The following is a 27323-nucleotide window of genomic DNA, read 5'->3' as shown; positions in this document are numbered from 1 at the left end:
AAAAACCGAAAGAGCTGCGAATGCTGGAAATAAGAAACAAAAACAAGTAATTTATGAAAAACTTCAGCATGTCTAGCAGCATCTGAGGAAGGAAATCAGAGTTAACATTTCAGGCCTAGTGACCCTCCTTCAGAGTTTTCCTGAAATGGATTACCAGAATTGTAGTGTTTTAGAAGAATTGCCTACAGGGATAGTAGATGCATTGATTGTAATATTCCAAAACTCCCTAGCTTCTGGAAAGGTCCCAGTGGATTAGAAAACTGCTGTAACGCTTTTATTCAAGACAGGAGGGAGACAGAGAACTATAGGCTAGTTAGCCTAACATTTATCATTGAAATAAATCCTGGAATTCATTAGGAAAGCACTAATAAAACCAAATCAGAAGACAATCAAGCAGGGAATTCATGTTTGATAAATTAAGTACAATTCTTTTGAGTTTGCAACAATCAAGTTTGATGAAGGTGAACCATTAAATGTATTATTTTTGGATTTCTAAAAAAGCATTCAATATGCCCCGTAAGAGGTTGCCGCAAGATAAGAGTTTATGTTCTTGGTAATATTGTATCGTGGATGGTGGGTCGGTTAGCCGGAAACAGCTGGTATAAATGGGTCATTTCCAGATTGGCAAACTGGAGTTGTGGTATGCCATACAAACCTGTACTGGGACCTCAGTTATTCACAATATTTTGATTTGGATGAAGGAAATGAGTGTATTGTAGCCAAATTGATTGATGATGAAAAGTTAGGTGGGAAAACCAGTTCTGGAGAGGGTATATAGAGTCTGTAAGGGCATTTAGATAGATTAAGTGAGTGGGTAAAATATTGTCAGGTGGAGAACAAATAAAAAAATGTCCATTTGGCAGGTTGAAATGAAAAGCAGGATATTATTTAAATTGAGTGACTACAGAATAATTGATTTCTACTAACATAAAAGCAAAATACTGCAGATGCTGGAAATCTGAAACAAACCGAATGCTGGAGAAATTCCACAGGTCTGGTAGCGTCAGTGGAGAAAGAAACAGATTAAGAGTTTCTAGTCCAGTATGTTCTGTGGGCACTGAAGGAGAATGATTTTAGATATGGAGTGTCTTTTTCTGGCTGATTTCTACTGGCTGTCGCTGAAATAGTAAAAGTGGTGATTTGTACTGTTAGTTCAAGTTACTGAAGTCTATAGGAAGTGATGTAGCAGATGGTGAAGATCATTGTTCTTCCTTCCAAGGTTTCTGTCAGACCACTTAACACTCATCTGTGGGAGTGCTGCAGTTTTTCCTCTGGCCTAGCATGAATAATGACAGGCAGAATGAACAGCGTAACTTGGAGAAGAATGGGCTGGTGGAAGCTGGAGAAAAGCAGAAGAGCACTGGGGTCTTCAGGAAGTCATCTTTCAACTCCACTTCAGCAAAGAATAAAGTACATGGCATCCCTGTTTCAGTTAAGAGTGCACACTGAAATTTGTGACTGTTGTAGGCAGAATTGCAGACTCGTGGCAGGTTGAGGATGGTTTTGCCTGGGACTTTAAAGGTGACCATGAACTTCTGTGTTCAGCTCTTTCAAGGTTGAAGCTGGTGACATCCAAATGACTTAACAATTTCAATGCTCTTCTGGTTGACTTCCCAAAACTGTGACCTCTGTAAACTTCACCTCATCGAAAATTGTGGCGCCTGAAATCTCACACGTACTATCACCACTGTGCAAACTGGTTGCCATTGACTTGTAATTCAGCAACTTCTCAGTTTTAGAATTCTCTTTAATTTACTCCACAATCTTACCATTTGCCCCGCCCTAAAACCTTCTGAAATCTATGCATTCCTCTAATTCTGGCCTCTCAAGTGCCTGATATTAATCACCTTATCTGTTTTCTAGGCCTGAATCTCTGGAATTCCTTCCTTTTAAAGCTTTCCCCTCTCCTCCTCTAAGACTGCCCTTAAAACCTATGCCATACTATCAATTACATATTGCCTGTATTTTCGTATAATGCTTATTTGATGCCAGCTGTACCATTTTTGACCTCACTATTCATAGCTAGCACCCTCTCTTAACCTCACATAGCTGAGCAAGTATTCAGGAACAGAATGAACACCCCATCAGTGGGAATCACCATTTCAGGCTGTTCGGAGAAGGCACGGTAGGATGATCCTTGATATAGAGGGATTGTCTTATAAGCAAAGGTTTAAATAGGTTGGGACTCTTCTCAGTATGGTTTAGAAGAATGAGTGGGAATCTCGTTGAATCATATAGGATTCCTAAGGGGCTTGATAGGTAAATGCTGAGAGGATGTTTCTCTTCCTAGGATCTGAGAGCATAGTCTCAGAATAAAACAGTGCCAATTTAAGTCTGAAATGATGAAGAATTTCTTCTTTCATTATGTTGAGAGTCTTTGGAACACCTTGCCACCAAGAGTTGTGGGAGCAGAGTCTTATGTATCTTTAAAAAAATCTTTTCTAACCAACCTGTTAAGACATGTTATTGCGCACATCTGGACCAGGTAGGACTTGAACCAGGCCTCCTGGCTCAAAGGTAGGGATATTGACACTGCACCACAAGAGCTACAAGAGGCTGAGATGGATAGGTTCTTGATCAGCAGGGTAATCAAGAAAAAGGCAGGCATTTAGACATGAGGAATGCTGGATTAGCCATTATCCTGTTTAATGATGGAACAGGCTTGAGAGCCAATCAGCCTACTCCTGTTCCTATTTCTTAAAGTCTTGTGTACTTTTGTGTTATTTGTCCTTGCTTCATCCATGTCTTTGTTAACTCTAGATTTGATTACTCTAATGAATTCATGGTTAGTTTTCAACATTCTTACCTGTAAACAGGAAGTCATCCAAAACTCGGCTGTCTATGGCTGAACTCAAATCAAACACGGTTTCCCTATCACTGACCTATCCTGACCTTATTTAAGATATGATAAAGATGTACATAAATACTCTCTAGTTTTGACCATTGCCAAGATAGTAAAACTGATGCTTTATACTGCTTGTTAAAGTTGCTGAAGTCGATAAGAAGTGGTGTGGCATATGTTGAAGGCCTTGGTTCTTCCTTCCAGGGTTCCGCTCAGACTACTTACCCTCATTTGTGGTGGCTATGGTTTTTATCCAGCTGTCAGGCAGAAAGAACGAAAATGACATTGAGCAGAATGGGCTGCTTGAAGTGGGAGGAAGGGAGAGATGATGCCATGCCCATCAGAGTCTTCAGGAATTAATTAATAACCAGCAAGAAGCAGGTTACGTAGCATCCTCATTCACCCAGGAGATGTTCACTGAAATTTGTGATCCATTGTAGCTGGAATTGCAGCCTGAAGGCAGAATAGGAATCCTTTTACCAGTAGTTGTAAAGGTAACTGTGAACTTCTTTGTGTTGGTCCCCTTCAAGGACAAAGTTGGCAATTACCCTTTGCCTTACACAGTGGTGTAAGTGAGCTCACTAACACTTAGTACTCAGAGCAGGGCTGGAGGATACACTGTGATTTCCCTTTCTAGTGAGATGCAGTGAGAGAGAAGGCACGGCCTTGCTATGATAGCAGGTTTTCCAATGGTGCAGATGCCATTAATTGTACACGTTTTCCTGGTGCCCCACACTAATTGAAAGATGTACCACAACTGTAAGGAGATTCAGAAATAACAAGGTATAGAGCTGTATGAACACAGCAGGCCAAGCAGCATTTGAGGAGCAGGAAAGCTGACGTTTCAGGTTTGGACCCTTCTTCAGGTTACCCCCCCCCCACCCCACCCCCGGCAACTCCTCGGACGACATGTCCATCCTGGGCCTCCTGCATTGCCACAATGATGCCACCCAAAAGATGCAGGAACAGCATCTCATATTTAACTTGGGAACCCTGCAGCCCAAGGGTATCAAAGTGGACTTGACAAGCTTCAAAATCTCCCCTTCCCCGACCACACCCCAAAACCAGCCCGGATAGTCCCCACTTCCCCAACCATTCCTCCCACCTCAAGCCCCACCCCCATCTCCTACCCACTAATCTCATCCCGCCTCCTTGACCTGTCCATCCACCCTGGACCGACCTATTCCCTCCCTAACTCCCCACCAACATTCACCTTCACTGGTTCTAACCCCGCCTCTTTGACCTGTCTGTCTCCTCTCCCCTTATCTTCTCCTTTATCCATCTTCTATCTGCCTCCCCCCCTCCCTATTTATTTCAGAATCCCCTTCCCCTCCCCCATTTCAGAAGAAGGGTCTCGATCCTGAAACGTCAGCTTTCCTGTTCCTCTGATGCTGCTTGGCTTGCTGTGTTCATCCAGCTTCACACCGTTTTATCTCTGATTCTCCAGCATCGGCAGTTCCTACTATCTCATTCCTCTTTGCCTTGGGGCTTAACAAATTAGAGTAACATGTCTGGAACCGAAAGAAATTGGGGAACCTCACCCAGGTTATGAGCATAACAGGTATGCCCTCACAACAACTCCATTCCTTGTTCCATCCTTCACTTGAATGTACCACCGTGCCATGGTCAATTGCTCATCCACCCTGTAACCCTGCTCTCATCCAAACAAGTGGAGAGAACCACTCACCTATTAGACAGCTGCAGAAGCTGACCATCCTGCCCTCTGGGTCTCCTTACCTGTGTCACTTGAAGTCACGTTTTACTGCCCCTGACTGCTGACCAAACCAAATGATCCTACACTAAGTGGTGTGACTGACTCCTGGTGCAAAACATCCAGCTGACTTTCCTGTTCTCGACTTGGAGCTCCTACAGCCGAGACACAACACCTGCCCTGTCATCCTTAATGAGTTACTTACTTATATCATTCACTTGTTTATTTGATTTTGATGTTTTATTAACTTGACAATAAAGTTGTGAACTATTTTAGATCTTAAGAATAGAACTGACCACAGCTGATTATTCTTCAGAGCACATGCAATGGCTTATCATGGTCCACTACATCCTGCACAATCTTGTCATGTGTAGGCAAGGTTTAGCCACCATATATAATGCAAATAGCAGAATTGAATAAACAGTGATCAGCTTGTTTAATTTCAGTACCAATGAATACAGCCCCATTTTTCAAATAAATATCCTTAATTTCCCTGTGCAGTGCGTCTTTCCAACATTATTATATTGCCAACTGTGAACTGAAAACCACTGCAATATATTGATTATAAGTAGATTTCTAATCTTGTTAAATGATTCAATGTTCCATGCAATGGACCCTGCTGTAGCACTCCTAGGTAATGCTGACCCAGTGGCTGCAGCATGGCAATAGGTGAAATTACGGATGGCCTTACGAAGTGACCATGCACAACTTGAGTAAACCATGCTTTGTGCTCCACCTCTTGTCATAGGCAGCAGAGTGGCTGAATGCCCGGTGGGCAAGGTCAAGGGCAGTGGCAGTGGAAGTGGAAGATCAATTCTGTCAACTTACAACAGGCCCAGGCTCCTTGGCTGCAGTATTAACTGTCTTTGCGCTGTGAATTATTGCTGTAAAATATCTTGAAAGCATATTTTGTGTACCTGAAGTGTCATAGGCGGCTGTAAGAGCTTCCGTGCCTGAAAACTGACACTGTTTCAGCCCTAATTTCAGTCTACTGAAGCATTCTTGGGCATTGTACAGCTTATTCTTGTTCTGCAGTGCAGGCTGAGGCATTGACTAAGGAATGGTGCATCGTGGGTTCGATTCTTTCGTCTTTTCATACAGTTGGCCACTATTCAATATTTGATTGGTTGACCCACAAGCCCTGTATAATACTTTGTGCGTGGTGGTGTGCACACACACACCTTCTGTCAGATCTGCCAGTGTAGGTAAATATTTAATTGCGAATTCCCACCAGCGTATGTTGCCCATTGAAATCCTCATCTGAATTCTCTGCAACAGAACTGATTTGCAATTCCAACACTCATACCGCTTTTTTCATTAGCACCCTTTGCTCGTCTACCGTCAATCTCTATCAACCACGGCTTGCCTTACATTAATTGCTTCGCCACGCATCTGTAACCAGTGTCTGTGTTCCAATCTCTATGCTATGCTCTAAGATAGGCAGACTGCCCATATCTGATCTGGCTACAGGTGTGAGATTATGTGACAATGTTTTATCACTTTCTTCTTCCACTTGTATGTCTTGTTCTTGCAGTATCACCTGCCTAGACTACAGTTCTTGGATATATGAAATGAGAAATGCACAATTTTACGGTTGATTCCATTGAGGACTGAGATCTTCAGCTTGTAAATTAAAAGAGATTGTGGGACAAGGGACAAGAGCTGAATGGGAAAGGTTATGCTTGAGCATATTTTCGTTAATGATGTTTTCAGTCCTGCTATCAGCCATAGCATCCAACTTGGCTATATCAAGGTGTTCAACTACTGTCTCCTTCACTAGGTTGAGTGCCTTCCCAGACAGTTGCTGCTACTTGTTGTTGAATGGTTGGTAGTGTGTATAAACTGACAGATGTGTGAACAGGTGAAACAATGTTGGCTATGGGTTTTGCTTGGTGGTAGGTGAAGAGAATGCTGAGTTTAGCAATTTGTGAGGCTAATGGTTCAGTTATAGATACATTCTCTTGCATTGACCACTTATATAAGGTCATAAAACTTCTGGCAAGACATCATTGTCCTTGGGGCTACACTGCTGGCGTTCTCCATTTAGGTATCCATCTGAAGGGACTCTGTTGGAAAAATAACTCTTTTCCCTCACATGAATACCTCTAGTGCTGAGCTGGAGAATTTTAGTTCTTGAGACTTTCCCTGCTGAAACTCACTGCTGAAATGATGTACATGAATGAGCCAGTCATAACACACCTCGTTTAAGAGGAGCTGACTTGCTTAAATTTGTGCTAGCGTCATAAGACTTTCTGCCTCTTGTTTATTTGATGAGAAGGTGCTGGTGTTGGACTGGGATGGACAAAGTCAGAAATCACATGACACCAGGTTATAGTCCAACAGGTTTATTTGAAAACATAAGCTTTCAGAGGTTGTGTTTTCAAATAAACCCATTGGACCATAACCTAATATTGTGTGATTTCTGACTTTGTCCTGTTTGTGCGCACCAAGTTGACATCATGCCTATAGTCACACAGATCTGCACAAAACTTCCATGCTACCTGCAATTTACTTAATGAGTGTGGGTTAATTGCACTGTCTTAGTGCATTCCAGTTCATAATAACTATGTGATTTAAAAATTCCCTTCTTTCATTTGACTTTACTTTAACCCAAGTCTTCTAGTTATCAATCCACCTTGCAGTGGAGACGTTTTCTTCCCATCAACCTTCCTAAGCCTTGGTATTGTACTAATTACTCTACTGTTCAGTTCCCAGCAAATTTGAATTCATTTTGTATTCTAAATGCCTCATGTTTGAAGACTTTTCACTACTGATGTGCATCACATTCCCATTCATGTTTGCTCCCAAATTGTGCTGTTCTGACAACTTCTCCGAAGAGTACTTGCTTTTCACCCTTCAGCTTGCTTTTTGTCCATTCCTGAGGTTTCAGTCAATTCTCACAGTTCTGCATTCATCTAATAGTATTTTTTGTGGAACTTGCCAATCCTTCAATCCTGCACCAGTGTAAACTATTTTAATTATAAATAACATATTTAATTATTTAACAACTTTCTTTCCAGGTTAAATTAAAACAAAAACTGTTTTAAATTATGCTTCTTTAACAGTTGTGAACAAATTGTGCGTTTAACTTACAAACACCTAATTTCAAATTTAGCATTTAGTTGTACAGAACATTTGTATTGTTGGAAAAAAAAATTGCATCTTGTCAAAGCTTTTCATCAGGTCAGTTTGCAACAATTACCAAATGATTGGTTGACAAGTGAACTCTGTCAAGTTTGAAAAATATTGTTAAATACTTAAAAAGGAAATATTTTTAGGGCTAGGTAGAAAGAGTGGTAGAGTGGGACTAGCTGGCAAAGAAAGAATGTGGATTCCTTGCTGGGAGAGAAGAACGTACATGTCAGTTTAGAAAAATTAGCCCAATGTGGTACTCAGTAGAAATCACTGGCTACCCACATATGGCTACAATGACAATAAATTTCAGTCAAAAACGCCTTTTATTTACATATGTGCATCATTTGTCTTTTTTTAAGTAAATGTCCACTGTACTTCAGTAACCAAGGAGGTACTCAACAATGAAAGAATGCTTACACAATCTCCTGTTCAAATGATTGTCTAACCAACAAATGAACTAAAAGGTTAAAGTCCAATCAGGCACACTGCTGCAGATCTTAATGTACAAGGCCATGAAAAACAGTCTGTAAATTTATTTCCAATTGTTGGCTGCCGTATGCTGTTTGCCTACTTGATATTGGACATGACACGTGAGATTGGCTTTTATATTGATATCTGGTGCTTGTAAAATTAGGTGTGGGAAGAATCCCAGAGATTTCTGGTAAGCTTAGTTAGAACAGTCAGTTTGTTTGATAAAATATACTCAACTGGCACAATGTAGATCTAATTTTAAGCAGTCTTGTTTAGTTTTATGCTTTGGGTGACATTCTGCTGCAAGTCCTTCATTAATAATGCTTTTGAAACCATGATCCCACCTTGGACAATTTAAGAGAAACAAGTTTGTGAAGTAATTTGCATACTGAAGACAATACTAGCCAAGGATCCCTTCATATACTGCCTTTTATTAAATTAGTTGCTATCAGTAGGGTTTTTGAAATTTAATAAACTGACAAAATGACCTTTAAAGACAGCAGGTTATCTTACGTTGCACCTCTCTCAAAGGATTAAGAACACGTGACTTTGTTTTAATTGCATGTTTTTGTTTGACCTACAGGGAAAGTAAAGTGGCAAGACTTTGATCAGGAAGCTTACATTGAGGTCACTTTAGTAAAGAATGGACAGGATCCATATGCACGGAATAAGTTTAATCAGCTGGAAAGTGACAAACTGCGAATGGATAGGAATATTCCAGATACCAGGCATGATCAGTAAGTGGAAAAGTCTTAAGGTCTCTTTTTTATAGAACTGTTTAGGTCATAACCTTGAGCGTTACTCCAGAGGCTTAAACAAATGTCTAGGGTGACACTGCAGTAAAATATTAAGGGAATGCCATTAAGGGAAAGAAGTGCTATTTTTCAGTTGAAGTTTTGAATTGAAGCTCCATTTGCTTTCTCAGGCAGATAGAAAGAAGAGCAGGATATTCTACCAGTGGCCCTCAATTAAGATCCTTGCAGCAGAATATTTGGCCATTAGCATATCGCTGATACTAAAACCTTGCTCTGTGCAGGTCAGTTGGTACAGCTCCCATCTTGTAGTAATGACTGAGCTTCACAAATATTTAATTGGTGCTTTGGTATGCGTGCAGTCATGAAACTGATACAATAAATATATCAACTTTTAGAGCTAGAACCTATTTCGTTTCACGTAATTCATGTAACAGGCAAAACTCTCCAAAAATTCAGTCGGAAATTGCTCCTACTGTAGTAATTTAAATTTCCACACCTCTGTCCACCCACTAAGACTTTAGCGAGTTTTGAGAAGATTTGTAGCTCAGGTTGAGGTCCTGGATGTGAGTTTGCTCGCTGAGCTGGAAGGTTAGTTTTCAGACGTTTCGTCACCATTCTAGGTAACATCATCAGTGAGCCTCCGACGAAGCACTGGTGTTATGTCCCGCTTTCTATTTATCTGGTTAGGTTTCCTTGGGTTGGTGATGTCATTTCCTGCATTGGTGATGTTCATGATGGTGATGTGCACAACACGAACGCAGGAAATGACATCACCAACCCAAGGAAACCTAACCAGATAAATAGAAAGCGGGACATAACACCAGCACGTCGTCGGAGGCTCACTGATGATGTTACCTAGAATGGTGACGAAATGTCTGAAAACTAACCTTCCAGCTCAGCGAGCAAACTCACATCCAGAACTCAGACTTTCCTCAGTTTGTCTCTAGACTTCTCTTTCTGTTTTAAGTAGTATCTTTGTTAACTAGTACTTGCACATTTACTGGCTTCTGAAGCCCGATTTAACAATTAGCTTTGTGATTTAACAATAATCTTAATAGAGAGCATACAGATTTCCCATTACATTCTAAGACTATCTGCAAAAATAGATACCACATACCAGCATACCACAACTGAAGACAAATATAGAAGTGTTGATATTACTATTTACAAATAAAAATGTATACAAAAGAAAAAATATCAAGAGATCAGAGTATAATAATCAAATTTACAGAAACATTAAAACCGAACCAGCCACTGCCTACAAAAAGCAGAACAAGAAGATAGCCCAGACCATAACTTTTTCTTACTTAAAGGCAAGTGTCAGATGTTGCATTCCAGATCCAACTCGATGGATCAGACTACCAGTCTTGAAGCAAAATGCATTTTATTCATACATTATAGTTAAACTATAACAAGAGAAAGAAGAAATTGGAATTACTTAGCTTTATTGGAAAACTTAACAGAATAGAAGATTATTTAACTACCGAACAGTAACTGTCCCAATATAGTAACATCCCATAAACACACCCTTGACAAAGGCAAATTCAGTAAAATACATTGTCTGTCATGCAATTCTCTATCCCAGGAAGAAAACGTCAAGCGAAAACAGAGAGAAAAAGTAGCAGGGAGATATGTACTGCTGCTTCTGAAGCCAGTTTCAAGACCCCAGCAACTGCGACTGAAAGCTAAAACTTTAAAAAAAGTCATGGTTCTATGGGACCATTCAGGCTGTTCTGTCTTTCCAACTTTAAATAAAAAGGCCCTGAGTCCTCACAATCTGGTTACTTAATAGACAGCTCGTCACCTCCATCTTAAAATTTCTCTTAAAAAAAACCCAGGACAGATACACCTCTTAAAACCACTATTACTGTAGGCCTTTCCCCAGGGTAGTGTCCTAGACCTGCTGTCTTCATCTGCTTCAGCACTGACTTCCCCTCTATCATAAAGCTAGAAGAGGGAATGTTAACTGATTGCACAATCTTCTGTGTCTGTACCTTCTTAGATACTGAAGCTGATCTTGCCTGCATGCAGTAAGAGCTGGACAGCATTCTGGGTTGGATTCATAAGTTAAACCTAATAATTGGGCCATACAAATGCCATATAGTTTCCAACAAGAGAGCATCTAACCATCTCCCCTTGAGATTCGGTGATGTTACCATTGGCCCAGCCCCAGTATTAACATCCTAGGGGTTACAATTTATGAGAGACTGAGATGGACCAGCCGTATACATGTTGTGGCTACAATGGCTTGTAGCTGCTGGGAATTCTTCAGTGAGTAACTTAACCCCCAGATTCCTCAAAGCCTGTCACCATTTACAAGGGACAAGTCAGGACTGTAATGGATAATGACAACATCGTGTGGAGCTGGAGGGACAAAGCAGGCCAGGCAACATCAGAGGAGCAGGAAAGTTGACATTTCAGATTGGGACTGTTCTTCAGAAAAGGATGGATAATCTCCATTCACCTGGATGAAAGTGGCTCTAAAACATTTAAGTTTAATATCATCTAGACAAAGCAGCTCACTTGATTGAAACTCCACCCAACTCCTTAAAAATTTACTCCCTCAACTGCAAATGCACCTTGGCAAAGGTATGTACCATCTAAAAGGTGCAGTGTGGGAACTCAGCAAGCCTCCTTCATGAACACCTTCCAAATTTATGACCTGTATTTCCATGAAATATAACGGTAGCAGTTGCATGTGAGCTATATCACCGTGAAGTCACATACCATCCCAACTTGGAACTAACTTGCTGAACCTTCACTCTTGCTACTCCAAAAACCTTTTGTAAAGCACTATGGTGGCACCTAAACCACATAGCAGCAGTCAAGAAGGCAGTTCACCAACACCTTCTCAGAGAGGAAGTAGGGTTGATAAAAAAATGCTGACTTACCATTAATGCTCACATCTCACAAACAAATAGTAACAAAAATAAGTCCTGACAACATAATTTCTGGTGCATCATATTTTCTCACAATGTTCTTGTTCCCCCCCCTTAACAAAAGAGACTACTCAAATGCAAGACTGAAGAGCCTAAGAGACATTAGTACATTGTGTTTTCATTTGAAAATCTGTTTCTTTGAGATAGTTACTTAGTAAGAATGTTTTGTTTTCTACAAATTTGCATTTCCCACTGCAGTTTGCCTTCTTCCTGGCTTTACATAATTTCTAATCAACCTGTTTATTGATTTGGCACTTGAACGCTAGTCTCCTGGCTCAGAGCTAGGGACTCTACCACTGTGCCACAAGAGCCATTGCACCCTTTCCAAACCTATCTTTATATGTGATACTCAATTCCTTCATTCTTGCCATTATTTTCATTAAACTCCACATTCTGTAGTCTACCTTCATGGCTCCTGTGTCATCTGCTGTTTTAAATGGTTCCCTCTGCTCAACTTCCGTATTGCCTTTCAAATCTGCCATCATCACTCCTTTTTCTAAAATAAACTTCCATAACGTCATTCACATGTCACTTTGCAGTGGGCTTCACATTTGATCAGAAAATGACAAGCTTGTGTGCTAAATGCATGTGTCAACATTTCATATACTGTAAGACATTATACGGGAGTAACTTCGTTCAAACTAATTTCAGAACACAGTTCCACATTCCTGTTAGATTGGTGATTTTAGTGCTCCATAGTGGTTTTAAGTAGATTTGAAAGCCTCTGAAGTGAAGAGGGAAATTTTTATCCTATCCCATCAGTCTATCACTTGCTGATACCCTGTCAGACATCATTCTGGCTTTTTCATTGGCTGTCTTTCATTATTCCAGGATTAATTGATGAACCTTGTACTGTTGTAATGTTTCGGACTGAACTTTTAAAAAGCATTATTAATCCAACAATTGAACTTGTGGGAAGATGTATCATGTCCTAAATTTGCTCTGTTTTTACTGACAGATGCAGGCGGAAGCAGTGGAACTCCGACTTAACAGCAACCAGCGTAGTTATCACCTTTCACAATGAAGCAAGATCAGCATTGCTTCGTACCATTGTCAGGTAAAAGCAGTTGCAAAAAGCTGGAATCAATTACTTTGTATTTTTAACAGAAACTCACATTCATATAACCTCCTTAAAGTAGTAAACCTGCCCAAGGCTCTTCACAGCACTATTCTTGGACAAAATTTGACATTAAGCCACGTTTCATGTTAAGGAATCGTAGACTGTTTTACCACAGATTGGGATGCTATTCAGCACGTCATTTCCTGGCTGGCTGATCGCAAAAGCAATTTAGGTAGTTCCATTCATTTGCTTTTTCTGTGTAACTCTGCAAATCTTTTCTCTTCAGGTAAGTATCTAATTGCCACTTCAAAGCCACAATTTAATCTGCCTGCACTATATTCTCAGTCAGTGCATCAGAAATTCTAAAAACTCACTGCATGAAAAAGAAAATTGTCTTGTTGCCTCTGGCTCTTTTGCCATTCATATTAAAGCCTCTCATCATCATATGCTGAATCCATCTGCTAATGGGAAAAACTTCTCCCTCCCTAATTTGTCACTCCTTAATGATTTTGAGCACCTCTATGAAATTTACTCTCAATTTTCTCTTCTCTGATTAGAGCCCCATCTTTGTCAGTCTACCCACATAATTGAAGTCTCTCATCCTTGAAATCATCATTGTAAATCTTCTGTGCACTTTCTTCAGTGTATTTGTAACCTCCGTATGGTGTGGTGCAAAAATTGGACATACTCCAGTTTAGGGCAAACCGTAGTTTTATAATAGTTCTTGTTTTTGTAATCCATGCATTTACTTATACATTCCAGGTTTACATATGCTTTAAAAACCACTTTCTCAATCTACCCTGCCACCTTAATTGATTAATGTATGTATACCTGCTGTCCTACTCCTCTAACCTTTCTATTCCTGCACACCCTCTGCAATTGTATAATTTACTTTATATTGCTTTTCTGTTCTACCAAAATGTATCAGTTTACACTTTGCTCCATTAAATGTTATCTACCAAATGTACCCCATTTCACCAGCTTTCCTATGTTTTGAAATTGTGCTTTGCATATTTGAGTCCAATAAAGCCATTGTCTTAATACAGATCTCAGGGGGTCACGCCATATAATGTTCTCCAGTCTGATAATCGTCTGTGTTTTGTTTGTTTCCAGTCATTCAGCCACGTTCATTATTTATGGTTTTTTTTCTTCTACATGACCATTTTCCTGAAAACTTAAGTAGCATTTATCAAACACATTTTTGAATTCTATAGATACCACATCAAAAACTTGATTAAACTTTTTTCATCCCATTGAAAAACTCAATTGCATTAGTTTAGCAGAATTTGTGATTAACTAATCATTGTTGAGTTTTGTAAATTAATGCACATTTTCCAGGTGATTGTTAATTTTGTGACAGTTCAGCAAAAGCTTAAGTAAGAAAGATGTGTTAGGGAGCCTCTTAAGGAAGAGAATTCAGAGGCATGATGTAAAAGTTTTAGGAAGAAAATTGATGCTTAGGACAGAGTGGATGAAGACAGTTACCTGGGTGGTACAAGTGAAATCCAAGATGTGTTCTGTTAGAAAGCTAGGCTGTTTTGGAGCAGTTGCCACCTATCAACCTCTGCAATCAAGTTACCAAGACATCGTAAGAAGACAAAATTAGAAAAGCACAGAGACCCCAAAGGGTTGTAGGACTCAAGGAGACTACAGAGATGAGGTGACAGCTTGGAAAGATTTAGAAACAGGGTAGAATTTTAAATGTGACATTGCTGAACCAAAGGTCAGTGTGAGCCGGTGAGCACAGGGGTGCAATGTAGCTGGTTTTAATGTGAGCCTGCATATCTAAATTGGGAGACAGTAGTTTAAAATACTGCAGTAATATCTCTGCCCACTCTTGGATGACTAAGTCATCAAGAGCTATCAACCTTCGTCAAGTCTTTTGGGATTTAGTCGAGCATGTTCTGGTTGGCAGAATGCGCATTCCATATTTGTGTGATCTGATTGGCTTGATTTAGGACCATGGCCAGGGTGATGTGTCAGACATGGGGTTCTAAGTTCTTTGTGTTTTGTATGTAATTGCAATAGGGTGAATTAGGAGGTGGCATAGGCTTCGCCATCAGGGAAGGCAATAGCCTAGTGGCATTATTGCTGGATTGTTAACCCAGGTAATGTTCTGGGGACCTGGGTTCAAATTCTGCCATGGCAGCTGGTGGAATTTAAATTCAATAACTATCTGAAATTAAGAGTCTAATGATGACCGTGAATCCATTGCCGGTTGTCAGAAAAACCCATCTGGTTCACTAATGTCTTTTAGGGAAGGAAACTGCCGTCCTTACCTGGTCTGGCTACATGTGGCTCCAGACCCACAGCAATGTGATTGACTCTGAACTGCCATCTGGGCAATTAGGGATGGGCAATTAACGCTGGCCTAGCCAGCGATGCCCTCATCCCGTGAATGAATAGAAAAAAAATGTTGCTGATCGTGCCATGCAGTCTGAAGCAGACCAGCAAGAAATGATTTAAATCTGATACTTGTGACTTTAAACAGAAATGCAGGCTCCATTAGCTGAACAATGTTGAAAGAAACTAACATAAAGCAGAGCAACTTTAAATAGGGATTTTGTGTAATTTGTTCTGGATCAGGTGATAAATGAACAGCACTTTACACTTTGGAGCCCACTTGGGGCCCTAGTTTAAAAGTCTTCATTTCAATGTAAACATTGTTAAAGATTGCAACTTGCAAGAATCATCTTCATTCTGGCTTTTTTAGTGCACCATTGGAACTTGACTGACTTTACTTCGTTCTGGGAAAACATTCACTATTAACGTAAAAATGAACTGGACTGAGTTGTAACATAATGTGTGATTGGTTGTTGCTGCACAGTGCCGAGATCTACTTGTTCAACTCATATCTTTCTTTGATTACTTCGGTATCTTAGAATTGTACAAGATAGATGGATTGACTCACTGTGCTTTGCAGAAGAGCTTTAGAGTTAGCCGCAAACAAGAATGGGAACGTTGTGGTAACCTTACAGGACTACTAATCAAAAGTCTAATGTAGCAGAGGCATGAGTTGAAATTACACTAACAGCAATTGTGGAATTTAAATGCAATTAATTGAATAAATCTGGAATTAAAAAAAAACTAGGCTAAAGTTTTGCCAAGAAGATGGGAAACAAAAGCTGGATTTGTTTTGGGGTCAGAAACCAGTGGGAAACTGAATAAAATTAAGATTTTCACTAGAGAAGGCTTAATTGGGTTTCATGCCCAGTTAGAACTAGTACTGTTTTGAACAGAGCTAGGTCTCATGAAGCGTGGGACCTGTTTAGAGAATCTAGAAGCCATCACTGTGACTGTTGTTTATTCGCAGAGACATTTGTGGATCATGCCAAAGCCTTCCATAGCACTAGAGGGAAGCAAGATGTCACGAGATAGTCAGAGGCCCAGCATCTAGGGCACAGTTGCCCTTTGTTTCATTGACTTCATCCTAGATCTAATACTGGAGGTTGTAAGGGAGATCAGGGAAGTCCTTAAGCCACTCTCTGTTCAATGTTGTCTTCCTCCACCATATCTTCTGACTTTCTTACCACTTGTTCTGGCTTGTCCCAGAAGAGCTGTCCTCTTTCTTCCTCAGTGCCCACATTTTTCTGGAAGGCTATATCACAGAGAATGCAGCAGATGACTACAATGAGTATAATAAAGACGAATAAAGTATTGAAGACTCTGGGCTTTGTAAATTGTGCCATTGAATACGAAGGCAACAAAGTTATGCAATACCTGTATGGAACATTGATTTAGCCTCAGCTGGAATGTCAGTTCTGGAGATTAAATTCATCAAGGATGTGAAAGCACTAGAGAGAGTACAGCAAAAGTTAACAAGAATGGCTCTGGGGCTGAAGAAGTTGGGAACACCACTACCTGCAATTTCCTCTCCACACCACTCACCATCCTGACTTTGAAATATATAGCCATTCTTTTACTGTTGTACTGGTCAAAATCCTGGATATTCCTCCATAGTGGCATTGATCCAAGCTACAGCACATGGACTGCAGCAGTTTGAGAAAGCAGCTCATTACTACCTCCTCAAAGGCAACTAGGGACTGGTAATAAATGCTGGCCAGCCAGTAGCACTCATGGTCCATGAGAGAATTATAAACAAACTCAATTATGCATACAAGAAAGGTTTGAGAGGAGATTTGTAGAGTTTCTCAAAATCATGAAGGACATATTTTCTAATTGAGCTGTTCAGAACTGTTATTCCACACCTCTGGAGTTAGGATTTGAGGCCATCTCTCCTGGCTTGTAGGAGGGGACATTGCCACATGCCATAAGAGCCTTGAGCTAAAGAAAATCATGAGGGAAAAGATATTTTCTAACCAATCTCTGCAGAGATATAGCACACACCTCTAGAGCAGGTGGCCTTGATCCTAGACCTGCTGGTTCGGAAGTAGGGACACTACCGCTGCATCACAAGAGTCCTTAATATCTTTTCTAATCAACCTGTTCAGAGATGTATTGACGCAGTCCAACAGCAGGTGGGACTTGAATCCAGGCCACCTGGTCCAGAGGTAGTTACACTATCACTGTGTCACAAGAGCCTTAAAAATCATGAGGGATCTGAATTGCATAGATATGGGTGTGGAGAAACTGTTCACATTGACAGCAGATGTTTAGAGCCTGGAATGCAGTGCTTGAGATTGTGGTGAAGACATAATCAATTGTGGCCTTTCAAAAGACACATTATAATTTGGGGTGGCACGGTGGCTCAGTGGTTAATACTGTAGCCTCACAGCGCCATGGACCTGCGATCGATTCTAGCCTCGGGTGACTGCCTGTGCAGAGTTTGCACATTCTTCCCGTGTCTCCGTGGGTTTCTTCCGGGTGCTCCGGTTTCCTCCCACAGTCCAAAAATGTGGAGGCTAGGTAGATTGGCCATGCTAAATTGCCCGTAGTGTTCGGGGTGTGTGAGTTATGGGGGATGGATCTGGGTGGGATGCTGCAAGGGGTGGTGTGGACTTGTTGGGCTGAAGGGCCTGTTTCCACACTGTAGGGAATCTAATCTAATCTAGTCTAGAGTAAGAAGGTCTACAAGACTACAGAGAAATTATAGGTAAGTGAGACTAGGTGAGTTGCTCTCGCAGAGAGCCAGCAAGACATAGCAGCCCAAATAGCTTCTTTTGTTGTAATAATTCTATAACTCTATGATTCTGTGTCCAAGGTCATTGCAGGTGGCTGCCATCTGGTAGTAATTACGTCTTCAGAATCCTGATGGCCTACTCAATAGTTGTCCCACTGAACAGGTAGCATTGGTTTTATCACCTCTGTCTGGGGCTCAAATAGGATGGGTTGGTAGCCATATCATCAAGGGACATTTCTTGTGCCCTGCAATCCATCCATGAAATGAAGATCTGAAGCAAAGGATGATGGAGTTGTGGCAGCAACCAGGGAAGCAGGGGCACATTGGTAGGAATTTATTGTGATCACAAACCATTTGAATGTTGAAAGAATCAAAACACTTCCGCTAGATAGGTTTGGTAGCCCCTTAGTAACCATGTGTGTCCTATCCCCTGGGAGGAGTCTAGTACAGATGGCAAAACACACCGTTTCGTCACTGAGAGGCCATGCCTGTCATGAAGGGAGTATATTGTCACAACCAGACAAAGAAAGCATCCGTGATCTGCAAGATGTAGTGATATGCACTTTCTTGCAAAATTCCATAAACATCTAAGGTTGAACCTTAGCAGAAATCAGAAGTGATGCTTCACTGACTTAGATGACTTTTGGCAGGTCATGGCACCAGTGTAGCAAGATGTGAGCTCTTCGTCAGTGCAGGCCATAGATATAGGTGACTAACTACCTGCAGAGTCTCATTTCTTGTGGCACTGGGTTTTCAGTCAACCTCAGGGAGCCCTATCTGCACTGGTAAATCCTATGTTAAACATAAGGCCTCTTGCCTTTCAGCCTCTCTTCTGCTGCCACTAGGATTTCCCATTTTCCAGTAGATAGTGTTGTCTTTTTTTGTTACAGTCTGTCATGCCTCCATTACTGGCTGCAACATTTATGTAATTGGCAGCCTTGCTCCTTGCTGTTTTGTCTTGGCAATGTTGGGGTGCTTAATACCCACTCCCCTGCCAACTGATTTCTCCATACCTTGTGTCCAGACTCCCTTTGCCCCACTTATGGAGTCAGGGTTGTCCTCAGAATAGCCTTGACTAACTTCCTACTCTATATTTGCCTCTCCTCAGCTGATCAGAAACAGCTAGCTCATGAATCCTTTGTGGTCCTTTGCACGTTCCCAGAATGCCCAAACAGCCCCTAATTGGGTTATATTGACACAACATGGGTAGCATCTGTTCAAGAAGGCAGTTTTCACCACTGACTGCCAAGGGAAATTAATGATGGGCAATAAATGTTGATCTTGCCAGCAGTGCCCATTTTCTATGAATCGAAAGGAAAAACCCACTTTCCCTTGCTCTTTCATTAGATGTTACAGATACAAATTTTACAATGTTATGTTTTTGAAATTAGGCATAGAGTGGAGAAATAGTCATGTAACTTACTCTGAATTCTGTTCAACACAGGCTTGATTGGCTAAATTTTCCTGGGGGATTGATTGTCTTACTGAGAAGATAGTGCACAATGTTTACACTTATAGACAATAGCGAGAGCATCTGTGATAATTATCAGTAACCTACTAGTGCCCAAATTTCACAGGGAAATGTTTGAAATGTCATATTGTATAAATAGCTAAGCTACAAACTTCATTTAATTCTAAGCAAGAACGGAGTTGGGTCTAAGAGAATGGTTATTTAGCATTTTCATCTGGTTATGAGACAATGTAATTCACATTGCAATGAGGATGGGTCTTAGAAATGAAAACTCAGTTAAAAGCTATTGTAAGACTGTGAGTTGAGTCATTTAGGACCAAGGTGAGAAGAAGTTGTTTCAACTGGAGTGTGGTGAGCATGTGGAATTGTCTACTGCAGAAAGTGGTTGGGGCCAAAACATTGAATGTTTTCAAGTAGAATTGGATATAGGCTAAAGGGATCAAAGGGTAAGGGAAGAAAGCAGGAAAAGAGTACTGAGTTGGATGATCAGACATGACCATATTAAATGGCAGAGCAGCTGTGAAGGCCCAAATGGCTTATTCCCATTTTCCGTTTCTATGTCGTAATGGATTCCCAGTTTCTTAAAACTATCCATGAACCTTGCAGGTTAATTTGCAAGAATGTGAGAGACATCAGAGGAATAGAGACAGTCAGTCCTGCCCTGAAACACTCTAAAAGCTGTCTTTAATAGTCGCCATGCAAAAGGCAGGTGGGAGCACACTCAAATTGAAAAGCCCAGGAGAATTTAAACAAGGCCGCAAGATTCACTTAACTTTGGCTAGAAGGAGGATTCCCTAGGGTAACCTTCATCATGAAAGTCAGTTGGAGACTAGAAGTTACCCAGCTAGAAAATGTAAAAGAAAGCAGGCCATCAGGATTAGAGAATAACTGGCCTGGTTCTGGGAGATTAAAGGGACAACTTAAGGAATAAAGTATAACATAAAATGGGATTGTTGATCATGTTAAAAGTCAGATGGTGGTCTTTTCTGCAGTTTTATAAAAGTTTTCAAAAATAGTGTGCTCCTATTCTTTTTATTGCATCAAAGCCTTTAAATCTAAAATCCTGTGATTTTTTTCATTTGGTCACTTGAATTCAGGTGTCAATTTTTTTTAAAAATTGGTTTGTATGGGCGTCATAATGTTTTTAGATGTATTAATGTCACAAAGCCAAGCTGAGTAGGCGGAGTTGATATAGAGATCAACCATAAGCTAATTGAATGACAGATGAAGCTCCAGAAACTGAATGGTCTTGCTTTTGTTCCTGTGTCACAATGCAATGTTTTCTTAAAATAATAAATGCAGTGAACACTATTTCACACTGAAGTATTCATCTGATCTTTTCTTCACAAACTGCTTCCACGTCTCAAGGCTTTTAGCTAATTCTCCGGTAAAAATCAAATCATATAAATTGAAGGCAACAAACTGGATTAGGATCTTTCACAAGTTACACATTCTAATTTTTTTTCTACTGATTTTGTGGGATGTGGGCATCGCTGACTGGCCAGCATTTCTTGTCCATCCCTAGGTGCCCTTGAGAAGGTGGTGGTGAATTGCCTTCTTGAACCATTGCATTCTTTCTGCTGTGGGTTGACCCACAATGCTATTAGGGATGGAATTCTAGGATTTTGACCCAGTGACAGTGAAGGAATGGCGATATATTTCTAAGTCAGGATGGTGAGTAACTTGGTGGGAAACCTGGAGGAGGTGGTGTTCCCGTATATCTGCTGCCTTTGTCCTTCTAGTTGGAAAGGGCTGTGGGTTTGGAACGTGCTGTCTGAGGATCTCTGGTGAATTTCTACAGAGCATCTTGTTGATCGTACACACTGCTGCTACTGAATGTTGGTGGTGGAGGAAGTGAATGCTTGTGGATGTAGTGCTAATCAAACAGGCTGTTTTGTCCTGGATGGTGTCAAGCGTCTTGAGTGTTGTTGGGGTTGCACTCATCCAGGTAAGTGGGGAGTATTCCATCACACTCCTGACTTGTGCCTTGTAGATGGTGGACAGGCTTTGAGGAGTCAGGAGGTGAGTTGTTCGCCGCAGTATTCCTACCTTCTGGCCTTCTGTTGTAGCCACTGTGTTTATGTGGCGAGTCCACTTGAGTTTCTGGTCGATGGTAATCCCCAGGATGTTGATAGTTGGGGATTCAGTAATTGTAACACTGTTGAATGTCAATGGGCGTGGTTGGATTGTCCCTTATTGATGATGGTCATAGCCTGGCATTTGTGTGTCGAGAATGTCACTTGCCACTTGTCAGTGAGTGACATTATATCGCAGTAATTTTCATTTTAGGTTGTTCATTATCTTGTTTACATTTATTTTCATTGTCAGTTCTCAATAATTGTTATTTTTTTTTTAAACAGCGTGCTTAGAAAAAGTCCACCACACCTGATAAAAGAAATCATCTTGGTTGATGATTACAGTGACAACCGTAAGTAGGAATTGCTTTACTTCTCCATAGCTCAGATGGTCCCGTAAATAAATAAATAAATTTTAAAATCAAATTTCCACTTCCAGCTGAAGATGGCACTTTGCTATCAAAGATTGAGAAGGTCCGAATTCTGCGAAATAACAGACGAGAAGGTCAGTCAAGGGAAATACTTTGCTGGTTCTGTGTTTGAGTTTTCCTTTAAAAGAGACCTAACAATAATCTTTCTTAAACTACATAGGCCTAATGCGTTCACGTGTCAGGGGAGCTGATGCAGCACAAGCAAACATCCTTACATTTCTTGACAGCCATTGCGAATGTAATGAACACTGGCTAGAACCCCTCCTGGAGAGGGTGGTTGAGGTAAGAAAATAAATTTGGAACAGAACATTTCAGTGCTAATTATGTGTTAACTCAGATCATTGATTTGAACTTGCAGTTCAGTTGAATTGGTGTACATGGGGTATTGAGAATTGTTTAATAAGACGCAAATCTTATAAAGGTTCAGGTGTCTATTAGGAGAGAAATATAGCAATAATAAAAGAAAACTTTATGATGGTTAGGATGTTTGGATAGGCGAATGGTTGTAACATTGTAAATGTTTCAGGAAAGTGACAAAGTAAGTCTTCTAGTCCAGTGCATCCCAAACCCTTTCAGCCTGCATTATACTTACAATTTATCAAGCTTTTCATGGCACACCAAATTTTAAAAAAAAATCAGCACTATTATTGCAAGGAATGATATTTATTTCTAACTGAAATGTAATTAGACCGAAATTTTAATAAGAAATTTTTAACTTATTTTGACTAGAATTTCATCATTAAATGTGAGATTGCTTGCAATGAATGTAACTGTTTAATATCTGGTTTAATGGTGGAAAGACATACACAAAGCTCCTGAACCACACTTGTGTAAACACTGTCTCTTCTGGTCTTTGAAATGTGGCAATGAAGAGGAGCTAAATTCATAAAGGTAGCTAGTTGAGAATGGCAGCACAACAATTATGACTTGATTTGATATCAAGGGATATTCATTTCTCATTTGTAGCCAAAATTAATCCAGTGGAATCTCTTTGAATTTCAGTTCAAGTTTGCAGTCACTCCTGAGATCCAGGAATTCGTCTTTATTCTTCAAAGAGAAACTCATGGTTAATTTTTCTGAAGACATTCCAAATGGATTTTCATTAAATTAAATCAAGTTGCTCCGTCCCAGATGATCTAAAATAATGTTTGAGTTTATCTGGGAGCAAGTTTAAATGTTTCTTTACAAGTGAAAGGAGTCTTTCATCTTGGTTTGCATAGAAGCTCGTTTAAACATTTGAAGTGATCAATGATTTATTCTGCAAGAAACCTTTTCTCTCCACACTTGAAGTTTTGATTTCATCCCATTTAGCTTGTCTGTGCATGTCAATATGCCCTCATCGTATCCTTACTATCTTTGATTCAACTCATTGTGCTGAAATACATCAGACAGGGAGGCCAGCTTTTCCAGCCAGTATTTTGTTTTACAACAGATTAGCATACTGAGGCTCATTGTTCATGAATTGTTTCAATTCACCCATCAGTTCATAAATTCTTGACAGAACTTTACCCCTTGAAAGCTAGCGAACTTCAGTATGAAGGAGAAAAGTTCTGCTCCTGTTTCTTCATACTGAATAGAAAAAGATATGACTGAAATGGTCTGGATTTGATGAAGTTGAGAATTTCCACAGCCTTACTTAGGGCGAATTTTAGGTCACCTGGCAAGCTATGTGGTAAGCAAACCTCCCTGTAAAGAAAACAATGAGCAATTTGAACCTCTGGGTTTTCACATTGTACTTTGGGCACAAGGCCTTTTACATTCCTTGCCTTATAGGTGCAACATACGCTTATGCATTTTTGCCATGGAATTCCATTTAGTTTCAAATACCTATTGGTCATTCTGAATATTTCTCCCCTATTGTTTGCTGTGGACAGTCCTTGCAAAATAAATAATGCTGTTTTGAAACAGTCTTCCTTATCAAACTGAACAACTGCAGGCAGCTGTGCACAATTTTCAGTGTCTAGTAGATTCATTCATCTGCAGGGAAAGCTTTCCTGACCCTTGAATTTTCTGGATAACTGTTGGTTCTATCACCTGTGAAATGGCTTCTGTGTGTCTGCTGTTAATGTTTTTAGAAAGTGGAACTTTTACCATCTCTTTTGCTGCAACGTCTATCAGAGTGCAAACAATTTTCTGACAAGCTGATAGATCTGGCGTTCCAGCGGTTGTATGAGACTTCTTGGTTTTGGCACTCAGTCTGGCAACATTGTGGCCGCCCTCTTGTTCACAATCTAGTGCTTTTGTTAATGTTCTCATGAGAGCATTGTTTTGCATTCTGCTCTTGCAGCCGTCTGAAGTAACTGGAGAGATGTCATTTTAGTTTGCTTGTAACCATGGCTTTTTTTGAAAATTTATGTCAGCAAATTAGACATTCAGATTCAGGAGCAGCAGGATCACCACGCCAGATAAATCCAAATGCTGGGTAATCATAGTGGTGCTAGCTGTTCTGCAAATCATCCAGCCAGTTGGTTGGGCTTGTCTTTTCAAAAATTTGTTATGTTTATGCATTAATTTCTGCATCCAAATCTGGTAAATAGAATGGAACCTTATGGACTTCTGTCTGTACATAATACACAAAATGAGCATAATTATTTATAGCAGAGCAGTCCAAACTACAACCCAGCAACATTCTTCATAGTCACACTGAACAGCTTCCTTTAGCAGAGTTTTACAAGTGTATGGATGACACAAAAATACTGCAGAGCATGTTTGATTCGTCTGTGAGCAGACCTTTTTTTGCATTGACTTTAAATAAGAATCACCTGAAATTGAGTAAAAACCAAAAGAATTGCAGACAATGTAAATCAGGAACAAAATCAAAGTTGCTGGAAAAGCTCAGCAGGTCTGGCAGCATCTGTGAAGTAAGAAACTTTCTTTGAAAGATATATCTGCGAAGGAAGAAAGTTTCTTCTTTCACAGATGTTGCCAGACCTGCTGAGCTTTTACAGCAACTTTTTGTCACCTGAGATTGAGCTTAACTGATGCCCACCTCAGTAACATTATGCAACCCGCAACTACAAATCTTAAACCTAATATTGCCCAGATTTCAAAGTCCGAGTCTCAGCTGCACATCTCACATTAAGTATTGCATCCAACGTTCTGTGGTTACTAAATGTTCATGGTTTTCACAGGTTTTTTTGTTAACACAGTTTTGTTATATACAGTGTGTTTTTATAGTCTGCAATTCTGCTTCGTACCATAAGGTTAAGTTGTGTATATATTTGTGGCCAGTTGTTTATTGGCTGTCAGTCAATGTGGCCCTTGATGCGAGAATCTGAGACTCCCCTAATTTAAATTGTAGCTGTTGTTTTGCATGTTATTTAAAGACCTTCCTTTTTGAGGAAATAATGAACTTCTGATCTTCACTGCACAAATTAACTTCACAAGCCATGCCAACATCAATGACATAGACCAAAGGCTTTTGTTAAACCAAAGAACTGCCAGAGTGGCAAGTTGTCGATGAAAACCAAAATTTCATGGGATTTCCCAGAAACTGTTGGGGCAATGTAATCAAGTCCGTATGGCAGGTATAGTGAATCCTCTTGTGACGAAGAAAGGCAGAAATTATTGTTATACTGTGTATCAAGGAGAAAATAAATCAAAATTGAAATTTAAGATCAAGTTGATAAACTTACATTGCTAAACAAAAATTACTTAATAATTTCAAAATGTTTTGCGGCCTCCTGAGACCCTCTGCAACACGCAGTTTGGGAAGCACTGTTCTAGCAGTCTGACTTACAGTATTACTTTGATGCTTTTCTCATAATTCTAAGCCTCATTTTTGACAAAAATCTATCTTTCTTTATTGAAACTTGATGAGGATTCTTGCTCCACCAGTTGTCCCAATATCCGTTCACGCATTAATAAAACCTCTCCTGTGTTTTTTGTTTTATTTCAGATGTCCTTAGTTTGTGAATATGACCCCTGATACTTAACCTTTCTGCCATTTCCAATTTTACCTAACCATTGAGATGCTGATCTGCTACAACCACATAATCCTGTTTTTAAGAGGAAAACTGTGGGATAGCCAACCTTTGCACATTTATTCCCTTACTTTTGGGATTAACCTTGTTCCCCTTCTTTGTGACTAGAGATCAGTTAACCGTCCTTTCCATTAATTACATAGGTGGCTTGGACCTGAACATAGATAACATTATATCAGTTGATGCTGAAAAAATTGGGGATTTAATAACAAATTGCAGACAGATTGACTGCAATTTGGGTAGATAGGTGAAAGGTACAATATAATGGAATGAACTGCAATCCATGTGGCAATGTCTCCATTTTCAAATTTGTGTCTCAAATTACAAAACCCTTCTTGAGGACAGACAAACAAACAAATAGAATAAGTGCAGTGATAGGCCTTTCAGATCTCCATGCCCACATACTCTGCCATGTGGTAAGGTCATGGCTGATCTGATTGTGATCTCTTTCCTGTCTGCTTTTAATGCCAGTTGACTCTCTTGTCAGTGAAGAATGTCTAATTCAGCCTTAAAAATATTCAATAATGCCAACTTCACTGCTGTTCGGAGAGTTGAATTCCACAAACTTAACAACATCGAGATAAAAAAATTTCTCTTCATCTCTGTCCTAAAAGTGAATGCTCTCATTTTTAAGCTGTGTACCTCCTTCAGTCCTATAACCCTGTGAGATGCCTGCATTCCTGTGATTTTGTCCTCTCAGGCATCCCCACCTTGCATCTCTCCATCATTGTAGGCGTTTCTGCCAAAATACTAAACTCATTTATTTCTCACTAAATTTTTCTGTCCCTGTACCTTCCTCTTGTTTTAAGGTGCCCTTTGAAATATAGCTTTGAACAAATTTCTGGTCACCTATCCTAATTTCTAGTAGTTCAATGTCAGTTTATGTGTGGTTTTGTTCCTGTGAAATGTCCTGGTATATTTCATCACATTAAATAAGCATAAGTTATTGATGTTGTTTTGAAAGGAAAAGAGGAATTTGTAATACACTCAAAGGAATTATGCTCATCATTGTGACCAAACAGATGTCCAAATGCATAATGACTTGAAGATGTAATTGGAGAATATTCATATAAAATAGTTCAGTTATGATATAAATCAACACATAAAATACAAGAACAGATGTGTAATGATAATTCAATTAAAAAAATGGATAAACCACAGTTAAATTACTTATGGCCTTTTTGGTAATTCACCAAGAAAAGGACATTAAAGCCATTTAAAATATACACTGCTGTGGTGTAATGGTGAGCGCGCAGGTTTCTGACCGCTGGGATCTGAGTTCAAGTCCCGGGGCAGCCTATTTTCCTGGTCACTTTAGTGCTCAGCCTGGGCGAGTCTCTTTTAAGGCGGCACGGTGGTTCAGTGGTTAG

At 40.0% G+C, this 27323-nt stretch overlaps 1 protein-coding gene across 2 annotated transcripts in view; it reads left to right on the top strand.

Annotated features, from left to right (window-relative positions):
• The window catches only part of galnt2 (UDP-N-acetyl-alpha-D-galactosamine:polypeptide N-acetylgalactosaminyltransferase 2), a 121635-nt gene that overhangs the window by 47244 nt on the left and 47068 nt on the right, over positions 1–27323 (top strand). For both annotated transcript variants that reach the window (XM_048530529.2, XM_048530528.2), the window contains 5 exons: positions 8743–8896; positions 12812–12910; positions 21825–21892; positions 21979–22044; positions 22131–22252. In XM_048530529.2, the coding sequence (XP_048386486.1) occupies positions 8743–8896; positions 12812–12910; positions 21825–21892; positions 21979–22044; positions 22131–22252 (509 nt within the window). The remainder of the gene's footprint in view (positions 1–8742; positions 8897–12811; positions 12911–21824; positions 21893–21978; positions 22045–22130; positions 22253–27323) is intronic.

Source organism: Stegostoma tigrinum, chromosome 4, assembly GCF_030684315.1.
Source record: "Stegostoma tigrinum isolate sSteTig4 chromosome 4, sSteTig4.hap1, whole genome shotgun sequence".
Classification (NCBI taxonomy): Eukaryota; Metazoa; Chordata; class Chondrichthyes; order Orectolobiformes; family Stegostomatidae; genus Stegostoma; species Stegostoma tigrinum.
This window is presented reverse-complemented; position numbering and strand designations above follow the sequence as displayed.